General features: G+C 38.1%; 1 protein-coding gene across 4 annotated transcripts in view; it reads right to left on the minus strand.

Annotated features, from left to right (window-relative positions):
- Positions 1-22,164, minus strand: part of Hfm1 (helicase for meiosis 1) — an 87,182-nt gene that overhangs the window by 24,018 nt on the left and 41,000 nt on the right. For all 4 annotated transcript variants that reach the window (XR_013043088.1, XM_076546901.1, XM_076546900.1 and 1 more), the window contains exons 20-30: positions 17,341-17,421; positions 12,727-12,818; positions 11,151-11,257; positions 11,018-11,065; positions 9,139-9,236; positions 8,927-9,058; positions 3,776-3,861; positions 3,224-3,307; positions 2,837-2,994; positions 1,207-1,310; positions 658-804 (exon numbers count right to left, since the gene is read on the minus strand). Coding sequence is in view for 3 of the 4 variants with exons in the window: in XM_076546901.1 (XP_076403016.1) it covers positions 658-804; positions 1,207-1,310; positions 2,837-2,994; positions 3,224-3,307; positions 3,776-3,861; positions 8,927-9,058; positions 9,139-9,236; positions 11,018-11,065; positions 11,151-11,257; positions 12,727-12,818; positions 17,341-17,421 (1,137 nt within the window). In the remaining variant the exon portion in view is untranslated. The remainder of the gene's footprint in view (positions 1-657; positions 805-1,206; positions 1,311-2,836; positions 2,995-3,223; positions 3,308-3,775; positions 3,862-8,926; positions 9,059-9,138; positions 9,237-11,017; positions 11,066-11,150; positions 11,258-12,726; positions 12,819-17,340; positions 17,422-22,164) is intronic.

Here is a 22,164-nt window from a genome sequence, read left to right on the forward strand (position 1 = left end):
AAGTAATATCAAGAGAGTATATTCCTTATATGGCTATGAAACAGTAATTTGAACACTGACTCAGTAATGGATGGCATTCATTTTTATGTATAAAATATAGCCTTAAAAACTTTGCCATTTACAAGCTTACAATGAAACATTTACATTGGAATGGTGTGCTAGTTGGTATTTGTTTCAGATTATAAAAAGAGAAAAGTGAAACAAGGTATTGGGTACACAGTAAAAGCTATGAGTTGATTCTTATTTAAGGTGGCTAGTGAGTATCTAGGAATTCTTTACACACTTCTGTGTATGTTTAAAATTAATCACAATAAAAAGTTAGATCCACTTTCACTCTGGTCTGCTTCATCAAGAATGTGGATTCCCACACATCACCATCTCCCCAGAGGATGGTCCTAAAAGTGAAGTGCATATGAAAAGGGATAATGAATGTAAAAACCAATCAAATCATTTGTTGCCCAACTAATATACCAACTTAAAAATATTAAGATCAGAGATAATTCCTACTATATATTATTAGTATAATATGTTATTATTAAATGAAACCTAAATATTTAATTCCAGAGACCAACAATTTGAGTGAAGTCATCCTGTAGTAACGCTCCTCCTAGGCCACATTGACTTTTTATAGAAAGCAGAAATTAATAGTGCTATTACCTTTACTGGATCCTGCTATAGTAGCTCTGTCTGAGAGTTTAGAATGAGAAATATCTGTTTCTAGTCTTCCTTGCATAACTGTTTGGTTTACAAACCTTCTGGGTCCTAAGTAAAAGACTGTAAATTTCTGCTGAATATCAAGACCAACTGGAAAGAGAAAAATATGTATGCAAATTCTTATTAAAATCATATTCAGTCTTTACATGAGGCTATTTATTTCATTTTATATATCTTATTATAGCACTAGAGCTAAGAAGTATGGGAAATTCAAATATTTTTGAAAAGATTAAAATAATGACAAATGAAAATGTGTTTATCTTAATATTTTTTAATTCTATAATCAAAATTTAACTATCTTAGAAAACAGAAGTCTATTAGTGAACAAACAAAATTGAATTATGTTATTTATATATATGAAATTTTCCTTAATGTTTACTCGTATACGTATATTATCTTTATTATTTTTCTGTACCAGCTAGCATAAAGGAAATAATTTTTAAATGCTGTCACATTTTTGTATTGATATCTTCATTACTTCGACTAACTTACCATAATCAGAACTAATTAGATTTATGCTAAGATCTTCAGATGTAAGAGCTCTCTTCACATCAATTTTTTTAGCCCAATTTCCACTTTTTAACAAAACAGAATCCCTGAAAAACAGTAATGTATAATTTAACATGATCCAAACCCTAAATGAACTAATATATTGATTTCAAGGATGAGTTTTTCTTAAGATGGGTCTTCAATAGTAGTAAACAATACTGAAAACTACTTTCACCAGATTGTGAGGAGAAAGAATGAAGTGTGCATGGAGATTTTCTGTTTGTTGTTTGCCCCTCAAACCTAGTACGTAACCACGAATACCCTGGAACTACTGGTCCTCTTGCCGTCACCTGATTGAGGCGCTGAGATTATGGCATATGCTACCACCCATGACATGGAGCTAGTTATTTTAGCAGTAGTTGATCCCAAGCTGCACTGGTTCACTTGAAGTCAAACAGAAATATACAGTTATTATTAATAAGACATGAGTTGTTTCTGAGTCAATACCACTTTAATGTGGTTTGCACAAGTTCTATTTCTTTGTGAGAAACAACTTCAACAATCTTTTAAATTGAGTGTGAAAGAGTTTGTGTCCAATGCTGACACAGACAAGAAAAAAATCACTGAACGTATTTCATTCTCATGCCCCAGGAACATGGATTTGCACAATGGTGTGTCTCGCTCGCTAAGTGTGCCGGGGCTAGTTGTAGGAGAGCAGTGACTGTGAGAAGAGCATCCTGGTGCTGCAGCTCCTTTAGAAATCTCCCTGTATCCGCCTGTATCCTGACGATTAGCAGACTACAGTTGTAGATTCTCTGCCATTCCTAAACTCAGCAGTGTATTAATGGAGTGAATGCAGGCTCTGGCCTGAGGATGTTAGCATCAATGTAGCCTTTGTTATCAACTAGCTACATGATGTTGGCATATGTGACTAAGACCTGTTTCAATTTCTTCCTCTACAAAATGTACATTATGGTAGCACCTATCTTATACAAATATTAAGTAACTCAGTATTTTGAGTATTAAGTACTAAAAAAGAACTAGCAATTACAGAAACTGGTATCTTGAAAGTTTACTTATCGCATTTTGAGGGAAAAAATAATATCTAGAAAACACTGAAGTAAAACTTATAAAAGGCACTTTAGAGAACAGATATATCTTCCTTATATGGTTGATCTGACTGCCTGTATCCTCCAAAGGAGTTAAAGTAGCTGTTTACATGTTATTTTAGAGACAGAATTTGGAGATAGAGGGTATAATCTGAATTGAGTACTGTATTCAAAAAGTAGTAAGGCCATAGAATAAGAAAAACAGAAATCGGAAGGCCCAGAGGCATCTGTTCTCTTGTCACAAGTCTGGTGCTGATCTTTAGTTGGCAGCTGTTCAGAGTTTCTTAGTGGTGACAGATTTTATACTATCTCCATCTAGTTCTAAAGAGAATGACCTAAAGCAACACACCCAGAGTTTGTATCACCCCTCCTTAACAGACAAGTGGAAAACTTGCCCCATTATTACACCAGGGAACTGTAATTTAATTGATTATGTGGTGATCTAATTATTGTATCTTATAGTAAAATTTTCATGTACAAAACACTTAAAAATAAAATCAAATAGGTATTTCATAATTACTCACATAATTTTGTGCTTAAAAACGACTTGATTATCTGCATCACCTATGATTAAGGTAACATAGTGAGAGTCTGGTGCTGTTCTTTTAGTTTGCAGCTGTTCAAAGTTTCTTAATATAATGGTCACCAGTATTTCCGCCTTGGTATCACTATATCTTGCAATCTTAAAAAAAAAAAGTATAAAATGCTTTAAAATGATCTTACTGTTCATTCTCAGCTTCAGTTGTAGTCATGGAAAGCTTTACTTTTAAAAAGACAGATTATTTAAGAAAGTGGGGGCTGGGGATTTAGCTCAGTGACAGAGAGCTTGCCTAGCAAGCTCAAGGCCCTGGGTTTGGTCCTCAGCTCCGGGGGGAAAAAAAAAGAAAGAAAAAAAGAAAGAGAATACTCACCTGCTCCACTTCAAGTTCATACTTTGGTAGATACATCACAGCTTCTTTTATCTGGGTTCCGAAAGGCGGATGTCTGCTTAAAATCTAAACATATTTTATCATTATACTCTTACACAACACTTGGAACTCTCATTGAAATACTTCTTAGAATCTATAGATTTCATTGGGTTTGTCACTCCAAGCATCTGTAGTTGAAACACTTTTGACTGTTACCACTGGCTGTCTTCCTCCACTGCTCACCACCTTGGTCTTCAGGAGACAGGGTCCTCACCGTACCTGGTGCCCACTGGCTCCTCTAGAATACATGGCCTGCAAGTCATGTATCTTCCTGCGCTCACCTCTGAAGTGCTGGGTTATAGGTGTGTGCTTCTAGGTCCAGTTTCTGATGTGGTGCTGAGCTCTGAACTTGGATCACAGGCTTGTGTGACATGGACTTTACCGACAGAGCCACCTCCCACATCCAAACAGTTTTAACAGAAATGAAGACATACACAGTGGGGTTCGGAATTCAAATAGAATTCAGTAACACTGGGAACAGAGAATACTACATACCAGTTCAATTTCTCTTGCATTTGCTTCTTCTATTTTTTTAAAAGAAGTCAAACCTGCATTTACCATGGTATTTGACAATGATATGCCTGTGGAAAATTAACCAAAGAGTAATTTTAAGTCATTTTAGATGGAATCAAAATGTAAGCAACTACACTAATAAAAACCCTTTCAGCGGGGTGCGCACTTGGTGGTAGAGCACATGTGAGACCTAGTGCCGATCCTGAGGGCCACAACAATCCATCCTTAATTAACCCTTAAAACAGTCAGTCAAATATCTAACAATGCAGTTTGTGTGCTGTTGAGTGTGTCCTCCAAAGGACTGTGCACTGAAGTTCTTTTCCCTCAAGGTGGCAGGGATAAGCAGGTGGAAGATTTAGAAGGTCCTACTGGAAGGTAATCAGGTCACTGGGGGTTTTACCCTCCCCTAAATGGATTAATGCTAATGTTTTGGAACTGCTTGGGGCTAAACAAAGCGAGCAGATTCAAATAAAAAAAAATGGGTTATTGCATAAAGAAAAACCCAGGCATCTCCCCCATCCTTTTGATTCCTGTCTTTCCATGTATCTCGTCCACATGAACATCCTGCCATCTTGATGCCACACACCACAAGACCCTCATTAGTGAGAACTGGATGGCAATGCCATGCTCTTGAACGTCCAGAAATGCAAGATAAATTAGTACTTTCCTTTAAAAGTCCCCAGCTTCCAATGTCTTGTTATAGGAACATAAAACTAACTAGTTTAAGATTCAGACTTCTAATGCATATATATATATGCATTGTGGACGATATCTATATCTATATCTATAGATATATAGATATAGATATAGATATATAGATATATAGATATAGATATAGATATCTACACACACAAACACACAATCTTCCTGGTCTATATAATGATTCAACCCTCAGTTTTACTGAATGTAAAGTATGACACACCTATTTCCGTACCAAATTTTCAACTCTTCTTGGGAAATTCTCACACTCATTCCTTAGACACAGTCACCTCGGTGGTGAAGGGGGTTCACTGCCAAGCCTGACGACTTCAGTTTGACGCCTGGGACCCACACGGTAGGAGAGAACCAACTCCATCAAGCTGTCCTCTGACCTCCACATACGCAGTGTGGCGTGTGTGTAAACACTCACACTCACATACACAAATAAATAAGTGTAATTTTTTTTAAGACAACCTCTGGCATTTACAACTCCTTAATATTCATTTCTTAACATGGCAAACATCAACAGGAAAACATAATCATACCTGAATCATAAACAAAGGCGACGTGATTCAAGATAGGAATGTTCATGAAGCTATAACTCGCTGAGCATTTCTGTCTTAAAAATAAAGCTCACTGTTTCTGTACCCAGCCTACATAGTAACAGTTTATGTCTCTGCCTAGAACTTCGGATGCATTTGGATAAAGTGTCAACATTGTTTCTGTAGCTGAATTCTCCTAGCTGTCTGACTTGACCTAGCCTAACTGCTTCCATTTAATTTTCTGCCCTCTACTCTGACTGAGGACTCCTCAGTCATGTTCGCTTTTATTTTGTTCCTTAAATACATCAAGTTCATTCTACTTTTGGACTACTCTATTTGTTTACACTTTCAGAATCTATCATTTGTTTTATGATAAATTTGTGCAAATCCTGTTTAGAGGGTACTTTAAGAACTGTGTGATTCCAAACAAGGCCTCCTCATCTAGAATGCGCATCACTGGTGAAGGTGTGAGACATCTCACTCCTTACTCTCTTTCAGGCACACTTTCTAGTATGAACAACTCCTTCATATTCCCTGTTTGGTTTTTAGAACTACTTTCTCTTTTATGTTCAGCGGTACTGAGTCATGTGTGAAAGCAGACTGCTGCTTCATACATCTGGAAAGACAGAATCCAACAGACACTCAGACTAACAGCACTCTAGAAAGCAAGAAGAGTAACTGAAGCAGAACAAAGCTGATGTCATTTAGCCAATTTGTCTATAAAACGCCATTTTATAAATGTTGTACGGAACCTCCTTTCCCAGTTTAGAGTGCCTGCCTTTATCCGTGACTGAGACATTTAGTTTGCTAGGCCTTCAGTGTGACAGTAATCTTCACCGTTATTGACTAGATTAGGAGTCACCAGGAGGAGCACCCTCTTCTGGCCTCCAGCAGGCAAAACACCCTGAACACAAAAATAAAATAAAAACCACCCAGGGAACATCTCTATGGGCGTGTCCATGAGAGTACCTCCAGAGAGGTTTAACTGAAGAAGAAGCCCCACTCTGAACGCAGTGGTCCTGTCACACAGGCCAGGGTCCTAAGCAAATAAAAAGGGAAAAAGCAAGCTAGGCAGCGGTGTTCCCCATCTCCTGACTGAGATGCAGGGGGGCAGCCACACCACCCTCCTGCTGCCAGGCCTGGCCCCTTTGTGGAGTTCATGCCATCAAACCATGAGCCAAAACACTCTTCCTTTCTTAAACTGTCATCCTCGATCATTTGGACACAGCAATGAGAGAAGTAGCTAATGTACTGAACCTTTCCAGAGGAATTTCTACTCTATTTTTATCTTACTTTCACCAGCGAATCCCACCACTATCCCAGTTTCCAGGGATTTTTGGCCAGTTCTGTCACCCTCATTGACTTTGAATTCATAGAAATTAGAAAGCAGGACTTGCAGAGCATGGTGGCCCACACTTTTAACCCCAGCACTGAAGAGGCAGAGGCAGGCAGGTTTCTGTGAGTCAGAGGCCAGCCTGGTCTATGTAGTGAGGCACACATCAGCTAGAGCGTTAGCATAAGAGCTTGTTTCAAAAAACAAAACAAAACAAAACACAGTGGGATTAAAAAGATCAGCTGGAGATCTTCATTCAGACAACAAAGCTGTGGTTAGAGGGATGGTTCAGTGGTTAAGAGAACGGACTGCTCTTCCAGAGGACCTGGCACTCTCTTCTGTAATCTGTGGGTATGCAGGCACGCACGCACGCGTGCATGCACACACACACACACACACACACACACACACACACACACACACATATATATAGAAAATATTATTTGTTTAAAAAAGCTTTGTGATAGTGAATGCTTATAATTCCAACCTTCAGGAGACTGAGCCAGAAGGATCACAAATTCCCCAAAGTAGACTGAGCTATATATAGCCAGATCCTATTGCAAAAAACAACAGGATGAGGTGTTGGGGCTGTAGTTCAGTGGTAGAATGCTTGTGCAGCTTGTACAAGGTCCTTGGTCTGATCTATAGCTCCTCTCCCCCGCTGAAAAAAAGAACCCAAACCAGCTAAATGATAATCCCTAAAGATTCATCACATAATTTATTGTTTGGTCGCCCCAACTGTACTTCCTGCCTGGATGCTGGCCAATTAGTGTTTCATTAAACCAATTCAAGTGACAAATGTTTACAGTGTACAGAGGATTATTCCACAGCATCTCCCCCCTTTTGTCTAATGTAAAAGGAAGGTTTTAAACTTTAATATAGTGAGATTATATATAACAAAAACAGTTACTAAGTGAGAATTACAGTAACACTATCTAATACATTTGCATTTGGCAAAATTAGAGAAAGTACTTAATTATCTACCTTATCTTGGAGAGTCTCAAGTTTTGTATCTGATTTTCTTTCTCCTATAACTAAGGAAAACTGTAACTATTTAGACTTCAACTCCATCAAAGACCACAGAAGAGTGGAATGTTACCTAATGACAGGGACATCAGGCTGCCTGGACAGTCACCCAAAGTTCCTCTGCAATGTTGGGTCATCCAGCTCTGGCCTATAGGCCTAGAATGTCTGACAGACTTTCCTGTGAAGCAGGGAATTCTGAAGGACTGTCCTACCTTGTCTTGGCAAAGTCTGGCAGTAGCCTTTCTTGTGTCCTTCTGGTCCAGTTTGGACAGTAACTGTCAGCAAGTGAGGCAAGGGCAGTCTCTTTGTCCACATGGCTAGATTTTGCCATAAAGAAAACAAATTCCATATGGAGTTTCTTCAATTCCCATCAGTTAGGGTTTTTTGGGGGGCAGGATGCTTTTCTAGATAAGGTTACTCTGTATGGCCCTGGCTGTCCTGGAACTCCCTCCTAAATCAGGATGGCCTCAAACTCAGAAAACTGCCTGTCTGTGCCAACGAGGATTAAAGGCATTCACCACAATGCCCAGCTCTTTGGTTGGTTTTGAGACAGGGTCTCACATATTAATAGTCCAGGCTGTCCTTATACTTACTACATAATCAATGCTGGCCTTGAACTCCTGATTCTTTGGCCTCTGTATCCTGAGTGCTGGGATTATAGGAGTGTACTACCACACCCAGATTCCATTATATACCTTTTAATTTTCCCAAGACACATATAAAGTCACAAAACTAATGAGGCTGTCAATCTTGGGATAATAATTCTTTTTATAATATTACTTATTTAGGAAGTAGGGTAACAAAGTCAAGGTAAGAAACTGGAAAAACACCAGAATTCTTCAGTCTGATCCAGTTTGTATGACTGGCATGCTGTAGTATTTTAAAGTGTCCTCTAAACTGGGTCCTAACAGAAAGTCAGGAACAAGCTTCTGTCTGCAGAAACACTAAAATGGGCACTGATATCCTGCTATTATTGAAAACAGAAATAATCAGGATACATCTGATCTTGAAAGTTTTATATCTTGTCACTAGTGACACAGTAAATTATTCATCACAGAAGTAATAGATAATACGACATAGTTACATAATTACTAAAACAAAGTCAATTAAAGAACAAGTTTCAAAATGAGAACTTTAAAATTAGATTTCTCGTATATTTTTGCACTTGATTTAATTATTCAGTTGGTTTATAATAATTGATTGTTTTGCATTCACTTATTTACTTGTGTGTGTGAAACACACAGGGGAGGTCAGAGGAGCAGGTTCTCTTTTTGCACCATGTGGGTCTGAAGGACTGAACTCAGGTCATCAGGCTAGGCAGCAAGCAGCTTTACCCACAGAACCATCTCACCATCTCTTATTGGTAATTATTTAAGCAAGAACAAATAAAACTCTGGTTTTTCAAATATAAGCATAGTATTCTACAAAGGCATATTTTCCTTAAAAGTACATAATCATCATAAAATAATATTATTAATAGTAAAATATAAAAGAAATTGCAGACAATGACAAATGTCTGTCTTGAGTACCTACCAATTTTATCCAGCTGTTTGGATACATGCCGGGAGTTTTCCCAGAGTTTACACTTAAAACATTTAGCTAAAATCACACTGTTTAAAAGCACAACAAACTTCTTTTCCTGGGAAGCCACAAAATCTGACAACCCTGAAAAAAAAGTTTCCAATATTAAATATACTATATTAATTTACTGGAAAAAATGAAGATCCATTAATGATTTAACATACATCTTGCAATTCGTGAGCCATTTTTGAAAATTTTCGAGGTATCTTGTGTCAAAGCAAAATCTTGGATAGGAATGCATCCCAGCTGTGCCTGAATAAGACTGGAGAAAACATACTTCATTATTTCCTTTTAAAGATCACTATCACACAGGACTTGGCATGACTGACTGAAGTATTCCTTAGAATTTCTCTCCCCTTTGGTCTGTATGGTACTAAGAGTCTGTTTATTTAATTATTGTTGCAGGTCACTTTTGACTTCCCTTTCCCAACCTGCAAAATAACATATTATCTAACTTAAGGCAGGGTTGGTAAGCACTTCACATACAAAGTATTCTACAGATGTCTGTGAAAAAAAAATCTTGATTTGACTTAGTAGTCGATACAAGAGAGTATACTGGGAACAAAACATGAAGTTAAGAGTTCTAGCTGCAGCTTAGTTTCCCACATAGCAACATACTTGGCCAAGCCATTGCTTATCTGAATGTCATTTCATTTGTGCAATAACAAGATTGGGTCATATGATTTCTAAGGTCTCCAAAGCTGTTTGAATTGCTGCAGAAATATAGTTAATAAACCATATTAACTTCTGCTCCAAGCCGTAGATCTGTATGAAGAATTGCAGTGAGAAGACTGTTTTTATGAATATCTGGGAGATAAAATTGAAAAATATCCTAAAGAAAGAATAACTTCCTCTAGCTAAAGAAGAAAAAAATTCCTGTGTTAACTGGCTTCACTGAGCTAAGTTTAAAAAGTCATTTTACTGGCCAGGCATGGTGGCACATACCTTTTATTCTAGCACTTGGGAGGCTGAGGCAGGCAGCTCTCTGTAGGTACGAGGCCAGCCTGGTCTAACTAGCAAGTTCCAGGACAGCCAAGGCTACATGGAGGGAGGGACTTAGTCTCAAAACAAAAACAAAAGAAAACAAACAAAAAACTTTTTACTTTGAATCACGTCATTTAAATCAAAAGACCTAAGTATCAAGACCTAAATATCCAAGAAATCACTTTTCATGTCAGAAAAGTAAATCTTTGCATTTGCAGTTACAAACGGGGCAAAAGTCAGAGGTCACAGTCTACCTTAGTTTATAAACCCAGCAGTTCTTCTATATAAACTCCCCATTCCTGACAGAATGGTTATCCACTCACATGTGCATTCATGCACTTGGGGTTGGTTTGTGGGTTTTTTTGTTTTTTGGTTGTTTTTTTTTTTTTTTTTGGTGTGTGTGTGTGTGTGTGTGTGTTTACTACTTTTCTCTCCTAGAATTCCATGACTATTGAATTTGTGCTTATTAGTTATGTTTTAATGATGCCAGTTATTTCCACGCATGTTTCGTTCATGCTGACTTGGAAGCATAAGTACACTGTATTCCTTTCGTCTACTTTGCCTCCACAGAATATACTGCCAACAAGTGACTTATCTAATTAAGATTTTCTTTCATCTCTTTGTTACACCTCTGCCTTTCCTCCCCTTCTTTTCTCTCCCTTCCTTCCTTCCATAGTAGTGGGGCTGAAGGCAGGGCCCTGTGCATACCTAGGCAAGCACTCTACCACTGAGTTTCACCCCCAGACTCTCAATTTATTTTAACTAAAGTCTGAAAGTTCTTGGAAATTAATTTCACATATAAATTCCTTATTTTTCTATAAACACATTATTTTTAAATTAAAGAAAAATATATTTTAAAACTGAAGAAGAAACTGGCATGGTAGCTCACATCAGCAGTCCTAGCACACAGGAGGCTATGGTCGTTTAAACTGTGAGATCTGACACCAGCTGGAACTATATATGGAGACTTCTGTCTCATAAAAGGGGGGGACCCTCATACATATGAATCATGAATGTATATGCAGTATTTTAGGATGTTAAAAAATAAATTTTCATTACCAGTTCACTTTCATTTCTCTTGTTTTAATTTTCCCATCCATTGGAAATCTGTAAATAAAACACATGGAAAGTGTTTTATTATTTAACTAAATATAACCTCTGAAGTTATAGAAAGCATATATAATTTCTATACCTGATCGTTATCCGGTTTGGGTCTCTGTTTAAAGCATTCAATGCTCTCTTTTCATTTATCCTCAGCTGCACGTCTAGAAACTCATTGCAGCTGGCTATCATTGAAATCTATAAAATTTAAGCATTTATCAATTTAACAAATTGCATTTTAAACTTTTTTCTTACCCCCTTTCTCTGAATTTACTTATTTTTCATGCTGCCCAGGGGCACTCTGGCTTTATTTGTTAGCAAAGCAGAATTTAAAGACGGCTTTATGCATTTTATTTCTTTAAATATTCTATCACTGACAAATCCTTAGAAGTTTCTATATGCTAGATACCGTGAGATATAATGTGATCAGCCATTAGGATAATATCAGTAAGACTGTAGCCATGAACAAGGTCAGATGTTCCATGTAGTGCAGAGAGAGACACTCAGTGCATGCTGATCTTCTTATTAACTGTAATTGCTGCTCTTCATCCTTTCGTAGTTTACAAATCACCATCCCAATGACTTAGTAAAGGGAAGATGTTTTACATACTAAGAAATTTGGATTTGTAGACTAGCTCTGGGAGATAGAACTAAGTGTTCTAAACCTCTCACACAATAAACTCAGCCAGATGGTGCTGACACTGAGCATTTGTTCATTTTGACTTCTTCTTAGAGAAGACTGACTAATATTTACACGGAAACACAAACCAAGTTTGCTCACGTGACTCCTTAACAATAACCAGGATTTCTACTGTGCAGTCTTTAATATAATAACCTTATCGTGGTAATTAATTGATAATTAAAATAGGGATGCAGACATAGGGCACTGCAGCAACATGTTGTCATGTTATGACTCAGTCATTCATTCATGGCACACTTTGCTAATATATCATACTATACTCGCTTGGAATCCTTCTCACATATTATATTTGGAGGCACTCCTGAGGTAAGCATCATTACCAAGTAAATTGTAAGTTGTAAAATAGTAGCCACACCTATTTGTATATAAATTTTCTTAGCTTTGATAAGAAACACAAATGAAAATACAATGTATTCCTTGGAGTTATATTCCCTATCTCATGATCAAAGGCAGACATGCTGTGGGATGGTCTGTATGTCAAATTACTCTGATTGGTCAATAAAACACTGATCGGCCAGTGGCTAGGCAGGAAGTATAGGTGGGACTAACAGAGAGAAGAAAGAAGAGAACAGGAAGGCGGAGGGAGTCACTGCCAGCTGCCGCCATGACCAGCAGCATGTGAAGATACCAGTAAGCCACGAGCCACGTGGCAAGATATAGATTTATGGAAATGGATTAATTTAAGCTATAAGAACAGTTAGCAAGAAACCTGCCATGGCCATACAGTTTGTAAGCAATATAAGTCTCTGTGTTTACTTGGTTGGGTCTGAGCGGCTGTGGGACTGGCGGGTGACAGAGATTTGTCCTGACTGTGGGCAAGGCAGGAAAACTCTAGCTACAGAGACATAACCATTAAAATGATTTTCCTTTCTGCTCATTCCATTTTAAATTATAGGAGATATATAAATCAGTTGTCTCTCCAATATTATTTTTATTCTACAATTATTAATTTCTAATGAAAACTTACTAAATCGGATAAAGTTTCTTTTCCACTGATTGTACAAAATTTCTTCACTGTCTCAAATGTAATATAATACCAAGCCATTTGTCTTCCTGCCTCTGTTAGAAAAGATGGAAAAATAAACATTTCCATATTAGCTGATACAACACGCTTTTTAAGAAATCAGTTAAACATGCATTTTCTTACCATCTACTTAATGGGCACTGTGTGCTTGTAATGACTCCTGAGCAAAGACACCCCACAAACCATAGAAAACACAACCTGTGGACCTTACGGTTGATGTAAGCACAGGTAAGCTAGAGAACAAAGTACACTGAACAGTAATGTTTATATACAAGCTGAAGAAGGGAAGAAATTAACCCTAAGAGAACTGTCAGTATGGGATGACCTAATAGAAAAAAATGAGTTTTACGCAGTGACTAATATGACTTGGCAGAGAGGAAACAAAGCCATTATGACCTTGGAGAGAATCAAGATTGATTTATCAAAACTGAAAAATTAAGAAGACTATCTTTAGACTACTTTAGAAAGCGATATGGCTTGATGATCACTGTGAGTTCCAGTCAGCTGACCTAATATGAATCTTCATTTAGTACATGGCAGAAGATCATGTGTACATGTCTTAATATATCAGGAAAATAGAAATACATGCCTCAAAGTTTGGTTGTAGTGCCTAATACTTTGTAAGTGCTGCCTAATTTTTAAAATGAAGAAATGATGACTAATAAACTAGAGGGCCCCAGGGAGCTTCTAAGGCCATTCAAAGGAGTTCAGAATGTGGATCAGATTTGTAAAACAACAGGGCCACTTACAATGCTTGAGCAATATTTTTAGTTAAATTGGAGTTTCAAAAAAATTGTTTTGAAAAATAAAATAGCAGGAAGATTGGGAGGGAGGATGAGTGAAACAGGGATGAGGAACTGATGGAATAAAATTTACTTCAGAGCCTACTGGATCTAATTGTTAATTGTCCAAAAGTATCTCAAAGAATTCTAGTCCTAACAAACATACACAGAAGACAGCTGGGAAAAGCAAAGTGGCAAACATGCTCTCAAGGGAAGAGCTAGTATTACATGTGAACCACAGGTTTTCTCAAAGAAGGGAATATTTTTGGCATGTCAACAGAGTGACAGGCATTGAGGACATTGTAAAATGGACAGAATTAACAAACAGAGCTTGAGAAGGAACTAGACCAGTTCAGAGTCACTGTCCCAACTAGGAGCCTGCTGAGAATGCAAATGAAAATGCAGGTAATGCAATGTCAGGAAGGGGGCTTCTGAAAGACCAATGTGATGACAAGAATAAGGTTATTTGGGGAATATATTTAAAAATGGTCCTTTCACCATCTGTCCAAAAATTAATATAAAGTATCTCCCTACTGCAAAATATAAAAAAACTTAAGAAAAACATATATTTGTTGCTTTGTTAATTGGAATGAAGCTTCTTAGGTTAAAAAAAAAAAAATCTAGAGAAGAAACCATGAAAAAAAAAGAGCCAAAGTCGAGGGATGGGAACAAAGTGGAAAAAGGCTTTGGAGTAAACAGGAGTGCAAAGCAAACTTGCTAATATAGTTATCAGTGGATAGACGTTCTCACAGCAGTGAGTCCAGAGTCCAGGGTAGAGTGTGCAGGGCAGAGGCAGGGGAGCTGTGAGAATGCACCTCTCAGGTGTCTTACTGCACGGAATATTACTGACCAACAGTTCCACTTGTACGAATCCATCCATCGCCATGAAGTTAACACTAAAGTCTCACTTTCACTAGAGCCTCCCAGCTGGTGCACTGACACAATGAGCAGGCGTACAGTAAGAGACTGCCCCAACAGACAACTTTATCTAAACTCAGCTCCCATCATTTTGGTCAATTGAGCCTAAGATTACAATGCAAGCTAAAATTTGCCCTCCTGGCATTCTTTCCTTTTATTTCCTCCCTCCACGGATGATCTCCATCCCAATTGAATGACTGCCAAGCTTCTTACAGATACCAGCTGTTTTTAAATGACTAATCTCTCTTAAAATAGGAAAAAACCTTGTTAAGCTAACAGATAAAACTATCCAAATATCTGAGTATTGTGACCACAAATTAGAAAACAAAAACTATATGAAGCACACTATTAGAATATACAGATAGAATTTATATATAAAATAATAAACTCTAGCAGATAAAACAAGATATTAGTAACATGAAGGAACAAGAATTCATTAAAAAAAAAAGAACTGTAGTTTCAGCATTCAAAACAAAACAATTTAAAAACCCAAAGAAACTAGTTAGAAACAGCAGCTAGGGACTGCTATCTACATTAATGGCAGTCTAAATAATTAGGAAATAGCAGTCTGCCAAAATAAACTAAACCAGCTAACAGAAATACAGCTATCATTTATAAACTCTCAAAGAACTAATAGAATATCTTATCTGGGTAGGGCTGAAATCCAAAAGATTCCTTTGATTCTTGTGACCTGTGAGACTACCCTATGACTTAGCTTACCAAAAAGGAAGAAAAATAGGAGGAAAAAAGTTCCTTAGAAATCTTTTCAACAAGCTCTGGTGGTGCACACCTTTAATCCCAGCAGAGGGAGGCAGAGGCAGAGGCTGGGGGATCTTTAAGTTTGAAACCAGCCAGATCTACAGAGTGAGTTCTAGGACAGCCAAGACTACACAGAGAAATCCTGTCTTGAAAAACCAAAACCAAAAAAAAACTTTTCAACAAAGTAACAAAAGACACTTAAGTGTGACTCTCTTTGAGGAACACATGTCCACGTATGCATATTATCCTTTCTCTTTCCCTTAATGTCATGTCTGAAATCCTCTTCTGTAGTAAAAGTCAACAATACTGCTTCGCCTGAGCAGAAAGGTCTCTGAGAACTCCTTGAACTGCTGCACATGGCAGCACAGAGCCATGTTTCCTGTCCAGCTTTGCTGCTGCCAACACACAAAACTGCAATTCTTAATGACTTATATAAAGTAATCATAATGCGTCTGTGAAGGTGAATTGTATTTAAAAAGAATGGAAGCATAAACTGAAACAGATCCCAAGCCTGAAGCCTCCACAAGCAGAAAGGTCAAGAGGGCACTGTTAGAATCAGGAGAACAGACACAGCAGTGTCCAGGAGGTAAAGTCAGGTAGCATTCACTGATCACTGAGGAAGAAAAATATTGTGTGATCATTTATTAGATGTGTTTATTAGCAAAAAGGATGGTTTCAGTGGTGTCGAGGGACACTGTGAGAAGCTAGGCATGCGATCTCCGCATTCAGAAGGACCGGCTGGATGACTGCTTCAAGCTCTAGGCTGGCCTAGTCAACAGAGTGAGTTCCAGTTCCTGTCTCAAAAGAACTCAGACAATGATAACAATAAAACAGAAAAATGATAGTGAGAACATGAATTTTTTATGATAGTAAAATATCGAAGAGTAGGCAGGGAAGTTACATTAGAAATTCTCATGGTCCCTCTCATTAGACAATCAAGAACACAGAAGCCAATAAAGGCCCAGAAAAAAAAATAGGAAAGGGTTAAAACACAAGCTGAGACTCAGCAGTAAACTGTTTCAGAACTCTAACTTTACACTGGCTACAAATGACGCATGACACAAACTCCACATCCTAGAGCATGGCCACAAATATGTAAAATGTTCATCAAAAGTAGAAGGATACATACCAAATTCAATAATTATGAATTTTATTAAAAATCCCATATACTTTTAATTATAATGATTAATTTAAATAATGAAGTCAACATGTTCCTCCAAAATCAGTTCTAACTCTAAATCCTAAAAACTATGAAACACTTTCCTCTTTAATTCTTTTTCTAAACAAAACTAAGCTGAGAAAAAAGAGAAAGGCAGAGAGAAGGAGCCTGGAGAGGGAGGGAGGGAGAAGCCAGTGAGGGAGGGAGCTCAGGAAAGCATGGCATCTGGGCAGGGCTCAGTGCTCCACACTGAGAGACAGCATCACAAGAAGGTGACTTTCCCACAAAGTCATGACACCCTGTGCCTCCCCCTCTTAAAACATTAAAAGTATTTCTTTTCATAATTTAACTGTATTTTTATAAGAGCATAAATTTTGTAAATATAGAAACATTTTGTAACATGTAAGACTCAGATCTGAGGTGTTTTAAGGCTGTGAGTGTTGCATGGGGTGACATCATGGGCTGTGCAACGTGCATGTGTGTCTTTAGAATCAAGGCTGTAGTGAAATCACACGGTGCACCACGGGCAAGCACTGCAGAAGCAGAGAGGTACCTTCCTGTGCCTGGAGGACAAAGGACTCCAGCTTATGCACAGCTCACAGCCCTGTCAACAAACCTGCCATGGGCAGAAGGGGATGTTACTTTCCTGCATAGAGGAGCCTACGTAGCCACCCAGATAATCATGGTTGAGCATTCAAATAGCAAAGGTTATTTGTACTAGTTATAACCGGCCTAAAGACTTCAAACCCTCTGCCGAGAATTACCAGAATCAGTGAGGTCTTGTGTCAAGAAGCTGTAGTTTCAAAAGGGACTCTTATGAACTGACGCTTTACAGCTAAAAATGATGATATGCTATTGAAAACGACGATCACAATCTAGTTTTACTGTTGTCTAAATTTTAGTAAAACAAAATTTTAGTGACATCATAAGGAAAAATACCTGTTGGTTTGAAAAAAACATCTTCATCCATTTTTATCAAGTCTAGTGATGATAAATCTTTCAGATTCTTCAAACATAATTCTGTTCAATTATAGAAAACACATTTTAAGTTTAGTAAAATAAGGAAGAAATAAAAATAGAGATTTACTATTAGATATGTTAAAGATATGTGCTATAGCATAACTTTTCTGGAAGAACTGAGTCTTTTAAAAGCCAAGAAAAAAACTTGAAATACATGTAAAAAAAAAAACCAACACCCATACATATAAAAAAACTTGAAATATAATATTCAATTAATATGCTAAATACCATTCAGCACTTGGAACATTTGAAATTTTATATATATATATAAATTATGTATATTTATATATATATTATGTATATAAATTATAATATATATTACTTTAGTTACTTCTAAAAATTATAAAATAAAGTATGAGAAAATATTACTTCCATATACACATTAGGAAACTAGAGAAGTGAAGCTGAATGTCTTGTTCCAGGTCTGAGGAACTGTTTAACTATCTGTTCTCCATTATGACTTGTTTCTATCCTTTAAACTTTGTTTGTTTTTCAAGACAGGGTTTCTCTGTGTAGCCTTGGCTGTCCTGGAACTCACTCTGTAGACCAGGCTGGTCTTGAAAAGATTCCCCTGCCTCTGCCTCCCGAGTGCTGGGATCATAGGTGTGTGCCACCACCATCTGGCTACTCTTTTAAACTTTTATCAAAGATAGAATAACACAAAAACAAAATACTGGCTGATACCAGGATTAAAAGGGCACCTCCTGAGTAGTTCCAGGTTCTTCTGCTCCAGATCAAAGAAGTGCACAGAGCCATGTAGATAGGTGTGGGGCATTTACCCATCAACCCCACAGCTCCCCAGAGTTTTCTTGAGTGTGAGCAGCAGGAAATATTAGATAGAAGGATTTATAGCGGAGAATCTTGCGGAGATAAACAGATAGAAAATAAAGGACAGCCTCAAGAGGGCCTGGAACCTATTCCAACGGGCCCCGACTATCTCTGCCCCAGGGTTTTTACAGAAACGCCAAGGGGTGGAGCAAAAGACCTCCTCCCCAGCACAGCCAAGTGCAGACCATCTCAGACACCTGCACTCAAGCCCTGCACTCATAGATCATCCTCTATGTGGACCTGCTGGGTAAAGCCACGAGGAACCCTAGAATGGGCTCCCACAGATAAGAGCAAGAAAAGCAACAGAACTGAAGTAAAGACATACTTCAAGGATGAAGCAGGCTGGAGAGGGAGAAAGTGCAGCAGCTCCATTGCCTAACTTCACAGAGGCTTAGGGCTGTCTGCCTCATTTGCAGAGAGGAACCCAGGGCATGCTCTATCTGTTGCACACAGTTCTACATACTACTTCATTCATGGCATGTCTCATTAACATCTTAACTTTCAGCATCATGAGCCATAGGTTGCTTGCTGTGGGATGGTCTGTATGTCAAATCTGTTGCTCTGATTGGTCAACAAATAAAGCACTGATTGGCCAATGGCCAGGCAGGAAGTATAAGTGGGACTAACAGAAAGGAGAATTGAGAGAACAGGAAGGTGGGGGGAGACACTACCAGCCGCCACCATGACAAGCAGCATGTGAAGATGCCGGTAAGCCACAAGCCACGTGGCAAGGTATAGATTTATAGAAATGGATTAATTTAAGATGTAAGAACTAGATAGCTAGAAGCCTAAGCCATTAGGCCAAACAGTTTAAACAATATAAGTCTCTGTGTTTACTTGGTTGGGTCTGAGCGGCTGTGGGACTGGCAGGTGACAGAGATTTGTCCTGACTATGGGACAGGCAGGAAAACTCTAGCTACAGTTGCTCTCTACACTTCTTGAGTGCCTCTGAGCCAGGAACAATGACTTGAGGTGACTCTAGCTGGCCTTAGCAGAAGAGGCCATTACTGCCTTCCTCCTTGCCAGCCTAAGTTTTCATAGCTGCCTTTATAAGGTTTTGTGTGCTGTTTATGGACCTCACTCACTGCCCATTCTCTTGCTTCAGAAGTATAGAGTCAAAGAGTTCAATGAAGTTTGCTCTCAAACTCACCAGTCTTCCCTCCCTCATTCCTGTTTGCCACTTTATTGAAACAATCACTTAATTTCTTTCTAGCTGATGCTTTTAGTTATTTACTTCTATTTCTCTGGAGAAGCTGCCATGTGTACCTGAAGAAATCTCTGAATAGGAAGCTGCAATTAATTGATGGGAACCAGTAAACTACTTGTAATTATAGCCTACCACTTACTGTTCTCACTGCCCCATGCAACAGCCCAGAAGGGAGGCAGCTCAGAGCAGAGTGAGCAATGCCCAGTCCTAAATAAAGGGACAACTCATAAGAAGCCCTTACATCCCTTACAAAGATTAGTGTCATGTAGACAACTTGACACACTTTAACACATCTGATAACTATGGCTTTTCAAATATTTTCTAATTCTCTAAGTTAAAATTAGTTCACTACTCACTAATTAGTCACTCAATCAAGGGAGATTCTTACTGTCCTGTATGCTGAGCCCCACTCTCAGGTTTAAGTTTATAGAAGTGGATGGCAATGATCCCATATGGAGAACTTTCATTTTAGTGAAAAAAATCAATACACAAATAATACAGTTTTGGTATTGAAAACTACTATGAGGAAAACTAAAGCTGAGAAAGGTTTTAAAAATAATATATTTTAAGCTCTTACCTAAAGTCTGTATGCATTTTTATTTAGCAATATAATTTCTGTATAAAATAAAGATATCCCTAATCTTCACAATAAAGACATCTTTTCCAAGAACAAGAAAAATAGTAACAACCACAATATGAAAGTCATTTCATCTTTAAGTAAAGATAGATTTAAATAAAGCAGTAAGGAAGAGTTCTCTGACAACTGATATTTGAATAGAGACTTAAATAAGTAAGATACAAGCCATGTAAAACACTTGACAATGTTCTGAGGGCAAGGAACAGACAGAGAAAAAAAGCCTGAGTGAGAATGAGCATGGTGTAATTAACAAAGAAGGGCCAGTTTGGACATAGAAAGATAAACCGGGCAAAGCGACAGGAGCAGAAGTCAGAGGAACAGACAAGGGCTCTCATGCTGTATCTGCAGGCTATGTGAAACTGCGTTTTATTCTAGGCTCTCATGCTGTATCTTCAGGCTCTGTGAAACTGCGTTTTATTCTAAGCATCTGTACAGTTCCTAGAGGCGACTGACCAAGACACATAACCATTTAGTTAACAGCATACCCTGTGCTACTGACCATCCTAAGAGATTTAAGGCAGACCTCCAAAGGAAATGTCAGGACTCAGAAAACACTAAGTTCCAGCCTCAGAACAGTTAATCAGACATTCCATTGCCTTTCTGTGGAAAGCACAGTCACAGAGCAGCCTCTGTCCTAACCAACATTCCTAAGAGAAGTTCTTAAAACCTTCTTTCCAGAGGAGTCCGACGCCATATTCAGGGGGAAGAAATGGTACACAGGGAGGCCAAGAGAACTCAAAGGGCACAGACCATGCTGTGTTCCTCATGCTCATGCGCATAGACGACAGCCTTTTATTCAGTCATGTAACATCACAGCTATCCACTTCTTTATCAAGCAGCAGTTCTTGAGGGCTTCATCTCCAAAGGCTCCCACGACAGGTAAAACTTTGATTAAATATTTACTATGTTTCAACCTTTTGTTATAGGGGTGTGGTCCATGGGCCTTGTGTGGTAGTATTCTAATTGTACTGAAATGTGATTTTGATTGTATGTTAATAAATAAAGTTGCCCGGGGGTCAGGGCTATTAGAGCCATAGACAGAGTGTGGCGGTGGTGGCACACGCCTTTAATCCCATAGATCTCTGTGTGTTCAGGGTCAGAGCTATTAGAGCCATAGACAGAGTGTGGCGGTGGTGGCACACGCCTTTAATCCCATAGATATCTGTGTGTTCAGGGATACAGCCAGCATTGGAGACATATGCCTTTAAGACCTAGGGGGCTGTACATTCAGACAGTGACGAGGCAGTCACGTGTTTGGGTTTACAACCAATGAGAAGGCAGAATGACTATGAAACGACTTACACACAGGAAATAGCTCTCTTTCGGGAAGCTGGGACACCACAGGAAGAAGGGTGAGATTTTAGCTCTGAGCTCTGACCTCTCGGCTTTCTCTTTTACATTGGTTCTGTGTTTCTTATTTAATAAGATGGTTGGTTACATCTACAGCCTTGCAATGAATGAGAAACAAAAACCTATTTTCCTCTCCTATAACCACAGCGTTTTATTAATGTATAAAATAAACAGACACCCTTCTACATAGACAAAACTCATTGTATCAATTAATAATGGAAAATAAGGCAAACATGAACAGTGATTATGCTAACTTAACAGAAAATAAAACATTAAAGTTGTCAGACTAGAGCAAGATATAATTTTACCTATCTGATTTCTTATATGCAATTTATCATTATCATAAATGTACTATTTAATTTAAGATTTTCAATTACAAAATGGTTCAAGAGAATAATGTAACTATTTTATAAATATATTTTAACACCATGTTCAATAACATATTTATTCTTTTTTTTGTTGTTTTGAGATAGGGTCTCACTATGTAGGCCTGTCTGTCTGGAACTCACTATTGAGCAGGCGGGCCTCACACTTGCCATCATCCTTCTGCATCTTCTTCTTGAATGAAAGATTACAAGTATATGCCACCACACCCAGCAACATATTTATTCCTCAAGTGAGCAATTTATTACTTTACCCTTATCTCTGTATTTTTATTTGCCATATATAAATATTCAGAGAACAAATTAAAATTAACATTTTTAGTAGATTCAAAATTCAT

This window comes from Peromyscus maniculatus, chromosome 10, assembly GCF_049852395.1.
Source record: "Peromyscus maniculatus bairdii isolate BWxNUB_F1_BW_parent chromosome 10, HU_Pman_BW_mat_3.1, whole genome shotgun sequence".
Classification (NCBI taxonomy): domain Eukaryota; kingdom Metazoa; phylum Chordata; class Mammalia; order Rodentia; family Cricetidae; genus Peromyscus; species Peromyscus maniculatus.